At 49.5% G+C, this 6,876-nt stretch overlaps 1 protein-coding gene across 3 annotated transcripts in view; it reads right to left on the reverse strand.

Moving 5' to 3' along the window:
• Positions 1 to 6,876, reverse strand: part of CORIN (corin, serine peptidase) — a 313,652-nt gene that overhangs the window by 184,565 nt on the left and 122,211 nt on the right. For all 3 annotated transcript variants that reach the window (XM_019526369.1, XM_019526368.1, XM_019526370.1), the window contains one exon: positions 825 to 1,006. In XM_019526369.1, coding sequence (XP_019381914.1) covers positions 825 to 1,006 — 182 coding nt within the window. The remainder of the gene's footprint in view (positions 1 to 824; positions 1,007 to 6,876) is intronic.

A 6,876-nucleotide genomic window follows, 5' to 3' on the forward strand; every position in this document is an offset into this window, starting at 1 on the left:
GTTAGGGCGGCTAGGAGCTGGAACCAACTTCCAAGGGAAGTGGTGCTGGCCCCTACCCTGGGGGTCTTTAAGAAGAGGCTGGATGCCTACCTGGCTGGACTCGTTTGAGTCCCATTTCTCTTTTTGGGGTTTTTTGTTGTTCTCCCGCCCTGGCGGGGGGTCGGGCTAGAAGATCTACTAGGTCCCTACCGACCCTTAATCTATGAATCTATGAATCTATGAAACACCTGCCAAGTAGTAGGTCAAGAACAGAGGAGAGGCAGGGTCCTTATTCTTAATTCTGAGATCTGGCAAAGCATGTTTACTCCCATCACATCTAGGAGCTATGAAGAGATGGAACATGATCAGTGCACACAGAAGTTAAGCAATTTTATCTGTTCAACTTTAAGACGTCTCTACTGAGCACATGACTTGCGATTTTTCAAAGGTTTATTATCTAGCCAAATTTAGGTACATTTTCACATTGCCTTGCTCAATCTCAAGTTCCTGCTCAAAAGCCTGGGGCCACTAGATCTTTTCAAAGTAAAGATCAAACAGCTTCTTTTTAAATGAGGCAAGTATCTTTGCCTCATATATATTCAGGCTTAGGTGGCATCTGGCATGGAAAGCTTCAGTCCAAAAATTTAAAAAGTTAGTAATCATTTTTCTTATAAATAAAATTTCTGATAATGGAAAGTATCAACCAGCATTAGTAGTAGGTCTTAGTCCAGTCCACCCAATATGTGTAAGTTCACTCCATGGATATCTTGGATAAATTTAGCCTACAGAATAAAAAATATTACACAAAATCTAAAACAGTCTGGTGGTTAAATAGGGACACATACATTGCTTTCCTTTCTCTTGCTGCGGTGAGAAGCAGACCCTCGTAGTGTTGTCATTTTCAGTTTTGTTTTGGAACTGGGAGCATTTGAGGAATTCTGGCCAAGAAGCATTCACCATCCCCAAGACTGGTTCACAACCTTCTTTTGCTGCCTCACAAAATGATCTGCAGGGCAGGAGTCCTTGACTAGAGGAAAGAAGGAAAGAACGAAGACACCAAGAATTATTTTTTTATCAGGGTATGAATAAATTTCTACTTTTTTCCTTTTTTAAATTAAAAATAAACAAACATTTATAATAAGGTCATATTCAACATGGCAGTACAGGATAAAAGGCAAGTTATCTATAGTTTTAATTATTTATTGAAGGGTCTATTTACCCAGGCTTCGAAACTCCATTTAAATCCAAGTTCAAGGAGTTTCTAACTAAGTTCAGTCTTGTCCATGCCGAATAGCTAAAATATGATACATATGAGGAACAAGGCCATGAAGTTAAGTAGTCTTTGAACTTGGGTGTAGAAATTACCTATTAAATAAACAGTTTAAAGAAGGTGCACCAGTCTTTTTTTCTCTCACAATAGGTATACAGACGAATATAAATATAAATATGTATCCCTATTTTATGTTAAATGTATATATGTATAGAACTATTGCCATTTGGCCTCCATCCTTTAAACATTTAATATGCAAATCACAGAAAGAAAAAATTTTAAATAATAAAATAATGGCCTAGTAGGAATTGTAAAATAAACAGAAAATATCTATCATTATATTTATCAATGATCCAGAAAAGGAGGTGATTAGTGAAGTAACAACATCTACAGCTCATTGAAAAAAAAAAGTGCCAATAAAATTTTAAAAATGGTTAATTGGTTCTTGCGCTAATTTTTTAACATGTTAGTCATGCATGTAGTTTTGAAGTCCATGCCCAGGCTCTGCTCTGCCACTGTCACCATCACCTCCAAGCCACCCGGGGGGCAGCAGTGTCAATACAGAGGACCACAGGGCAGCCTGGGTGCAGACTCTGAGCTGCTGCAGCAGGAAAGCAGGGCAGGGGGGATGAAGGGGGCACACACAGACTCAGGCACACGAGCAGCCACAGCCTGCATACAGCCAGGAATGCAGCCCAGCAGCATGTATAACAGTGCCCAGCAGGTAAGTCTGTGGAGACAAAGGGGCATGGGGAGAGGGAAGGGAGGGTAAGGGAGGGAGTGGGGCAGGAGCAAGTGGAGGGGCTGGGGTGAATGGGGCCCTGGGGTAAGGGCAGGTTGTGGGCTGGAGTGCAGGGGGGGTGTGGTTCCCCACCACTGTGCACATCCCCAGGGAGGCATGGGGGGCACATGCCCCCCAGATTTGTGCATGGGGTTGTCACAGAGCACTTGGGTGCCCTGTGCCTAAAAGCAGAAATGGCTCAGGAGAGACCCATAGTGGTGAGAAGGGGGAGGGTCAACTGCCAGTCACCAGGGCAGCACAGATGCTGGTTGCTACGGGAACCAAGGGGATCAGCTGACAGGAAGGGGCAGGGCTTGGCCCCTTCTTAAGCCCAAGCATAAAGCCACAGGGCAGTTCCCCTCCGGCGGCCAAGGAGGGGGGAGCTCAGCCAGTGCGGAGAGAAAGGGGAAGATAGACTGCAGGAGCATCCCCTGGTTGCGGCTGAGTTGGAGTATTTTCCCAGTAGGGACAGAACATGGTTTTTGACTGAACGGTTTAGTTTACGTTATAGCCCAGGGGCTTTGTGTTTTGTGTTTACTATTTTACTGGAGGACCGGGTGAGGCTATTAGGGGTGGAGGAGGCCTCATAGGAACGCCACGGTAGCGTGGGGTTTCCTGGTGCCAGAGAGGGTGCAGCATTGTTTGGGGCACACTGGCCCCAGCCCCAGAGCCAGGGGGCAGCGCGGAGCCCAGAGCTAGGGGGCAGCGAGGAGCCCCGGAGGGAGAGGGGGCAGTGAGGAGCCCTGGAGGGAGAGGGGGCAGTGAGGAGCCCCGGAGGGAGAGGGGGCAGTGAGGAGCCCTGGAGGGAGAGGGGGCAGTGGGGGGGGCCCAGAAGTAAAGAAGAGGGCCAAGGCATAGGGCAAACCATGTCAAGTACCATCTGCGAGACTCAGTTTGCAGTGTAGGGGAGGAAAAAAGGAGCCGCAGATAGCGCCTCCTGACATCGGGCATATAAAGTGGGCAGCCTCCCGCTAATTACATCACTCAATCAATTAAGATCAAGGCATGGCAGGCAAGTAAGCAGGCGGGTAGCCCAAGACAGGAAGGCGGAGCCACCGACTGGAAGGCTCCAGCGAGTTATCCCTGTTACAATGGTGCATTGGCCGGGAAAGCTGTATACAGCAGCATGCACCATAAGACGCTGGTTCGCCCATGTAAAGAAGAGAGCCCTTGGGCCCGTGCAGAGGAAGGAGCAAGCAGTGGAGCAATTACATCAAAAGGTGCAAGACCTACTGGACCAAGCCATAAGGCAACAGGCCCTGTTATCCACCGTGATCGAAAGCACGCAATCCTAGTCAACGGTGCAGGTAGGACTGTGCGGCTACGGAGCGCGAGTCGCCCCCAAGGTGGGGGATGAGCCCCCCCCCCTTGTTGACAGAAGTAGTAGTAGAGGGGAAAAGAGTCACAGCTATACTGGACTCAGGCTCCAAGCAGACGGTGGTGCGGAGCGACGTATTACCAACAAGGGAGAGGGGAAGAGGGGACCGCATGAGGATGCAGTGCTGGTGCAGGGATGCCCTCATTTTCAACAGGGAGAGGGTCACTCTGGAACTAGGCAACAAGACCCGCCCAATGTTAGTGGGGGTCTCAGACCATTTAACCTACCCAGTAGTACTGGGCTGCGACTGGCCCGAGTTGCTAGAAGTAGTAGCTAATGTGAGGTGCAAAGAGACCACGGAGGGTTTCGTGGGTGAAACTGAGCAGTCTCCTCACAAGGAGAGAGCAGAACAAAGAGTAGATGTCGCCCATTTGTGGGAAGATGAGCACTTTCAACTAGAACAGAGTCGAGAGTCAGATTTTCAGTGGGCGCTGCAGGAACACCTCGCCCGGAAAGATGAGGTATTGCAACCAGAACTAATGAAAACAACTCCAAGGTTCGAGGTAAGAGACGGCCTCTTATACTGGATTGAGCGAGGGAAACCAGAAGGAAGGGAGGTTGCTCAGCTGTTGGTTCCACGGCGATACCAACGGGCCTTATTGAAAGTGGCTCATGAACTCCCCATGGGCGGGCATTTGGGCCAGGACAAAACAGAGGCACGCATCTGGGCAAGGTTTTTTTGGCCAGGACTGGTGCGGGAAGTCGCACGATATTGTGCTTCATGTCCTAACTGCCAAAAAGTGAACCCCAGGCCGCCCCCAAAGGCTCCTTTGATTCCAATGCCTCTGGTAGAGGTCCCCTTTGAGAGGGTAGCAGTGGACATCGTGGGGCCACTTCCCCGGAGTAGCACAGGCAACCAATATATATTAGTGCTACTAGACTATGCGACTAGGTACCCGGAAGCAGTACCAATGCGGACAGTGTCTGCGCCGAAGGTGGCAAATGAGCTATTGAAGATCTGCTCCCGAGTAGGGCTTCCGAAGGAAATACTGACCAATCAAGAGACGAACTTTACATCCCGCGTGTTCGAAGGAGTGAGTAAAGCCTTGGGGATCAAACATCTGAAGACAGCCATATATCATCCACAAATGGATGGGATCGTGGAACGTTTCAATCAGACACTGAAGCAAATGCTGAAAAAGTTTGTGGTTGAGAGCCCGCAGAATTGGGACAAAATGATACCCCCTCTGTTATTTGCGGTAAGAGAAGCACCTCAGGCCTCGATTCGGTTCTCACCGTTTGAGTTGTTATACGGCCAGCAACCAAGGGGGATTCTGGACCTAGTTAAGGAGGGTTGGGAGGAACAGCGGCAAAGAGACCAGAACGTCCTCCAATATGTGATACAACTGCAGGAATGCCTTGAAGCAGCCCAGAACGTGGTCATGGGAAATCTCCAAGAAGCCCAGCAACGACAAGCGCAGCATTACAACAGAGGTGCCCAGGAAAGGAGATTTGATGTTGGTTCTGCTGCCAGACAGCGAGAGCAAGTTACTTGCCCGGTGGCAGGGACCCTACAAGGTAGTACGCCAAGTGGGGCCCATGGATTACGAAGTATACCAGACCAATAAGAAGAAAAAGAGGCAAGTATACCATGTCAATATGTTGATGAGGTGGGAACACCACGAGTGTATGTATTTAGCCCTTCACCCTGAAGAGTTGGAATTGGGACTGACGTTAACGGAGGAAAGTGGGCCGGGGGACATAGAACCGGCCATGTGACTGTCAGAAGACCAGAGAAGACAGGCTGCCAAGTTGGTCAAGGAGTATGAAGACATGTTCCAGGGAACCCCTGAGGAAGCCCAAGGCATGGTACACCGGATAAAAACCCCTCCGGGCCTGGCAGTACGCGAGCATTGGAGACAGATTCCTTAGCGCCTCCAAGACCCAATAAGAGCGGAGATTACAATGATGCTGGAGAAGGGTATTATCTGTGAATCTCGCAGCGATTGGCGGAGTCCCATCGTGGCGGTACCTAAGCCTGATGGAAAAATCCACCTCTGTGTTGACTACTGAAAAGTAAATGCAATGGCTAAGTTTGATACCTATCCGATGCCCCAAGTAGACGAACTGGTGGAGAGCATCGAGCAAGCTAACTACATCTCCACGTTCGACTTGACCAAAGGATACTGGCAGGTCCCCGTGGCACTCAAAGACCAGGAAAAAAGAGTTTGCCACTCCATGGGGTCTTTTTCAATTCTGATGGACGCCATTTGGATTGCACAGAGCTGCGGCCAGATTCCAGCGATTAATGGACAAAGTTTTGGCTCCCCATGGGGGTTAGGCCGTGGCATACATTGACGACATCGTGATATACACAGAGGGTTGGGCTGAGCACCTCACCGCACTGAGGGCGGTACTGCAAGATTTAAGAAGGGCCAGGCTGACAGCCAACCCAAAGAAATGTACGGTGGGGAAAAAGAAACGCTATATCTGGGGTTCCTAGTAGGAAGCAGAAAAGTGAGACCTTTGCTGAGCAAGATGGAGGCGGTGTGGAAATATTGAGCACCCTGTACTAAAAAGCAAGTGAGGGCTTTCCTGGGACTGGCTGGTTATTATAGGAAGTTTATACCCCACTTCGCAGATGTAGTAGTATAAAAGCAGGAGCTCCAACCAAAGTGAAACGGACATCAGAAGCAGAAGAGGCATTTCGAGCCGTGAAGGAGGCACTGTGCCTACAACCACTTTTGTATACTCCAGATTTCAATAAACCCTTCTTGGTGCACACTGATGCATTGGATGTGGCTATCGGAGCTGTGTTGGTACAGCAAGAAGGAGAAGAAGAGCACCCTATAGCCTACATAAGTAGGAAATTACACCCACCGGAACAAAGTTATGCCACAGTGGAGAAAGAGTGTCTGGCGATAAAGTGGGCTATTGAGACACTGCAATATTACTTGTTAGGGTGGTGGTTCACCTTGGTCACCGACCACACGCCCCTGCGCTGCCTGCAGAGCATGAAGACGGATAACACAAGGCTGATGAGATGGGCCCTTAGTCTGCAGCTGTATTGTTTCAATGTAAAACACCATCCTGGAACCCAAAACATAAACACCGACTTCCTCTCGAGACAATACAAGGAAGAAGTGAGGCCGGGGGGCCGGGAGGCTACTGGGTAAGGAAGAAAAATAACGGGGTGACAGGGAGGCGGATCCCCAACGACTGTAGTGAGGCACCCGCTGCCTCCGTCAGGAAGGAACACCATGACCAGTACCATCTACCCAAACATGGAGAAAGTAAAAAAGAAAATAGGCCTAAAGGCACCCTACCAAGGTTGGCTAGTGTGGGGGGACTACCAACAAATCCCACACAGTGCGCCTCGGGTAAAAGGCGAGTAGGAGGTGCCTGAAAACCTCCACCTCCTGAGCTTGAATTACCGGGTGCCAGGGAAAGGGCTGAGAGGAGAGCCCCAGACGGATGGAGTAACAGGTGCGAATGAAGACACAGCTCGGTGAGTCGGGAGTTAAAAAG

Source organism: Gavialis gangeticus, unplaced genomic scaffold (genome assembly GCF_001723915.1).
Source record: "Gavialis gangeticus isolate Ggan-Ray unplaced genomic scaffold, GavGan_comp1, whole genome shotgun sequence".
NCBI classification, from domain to species: Eukaryota; Metazoa; Chordata; order Crocodylia; family Gavialidae; genus Gavialis; species Gavialis gangeticus.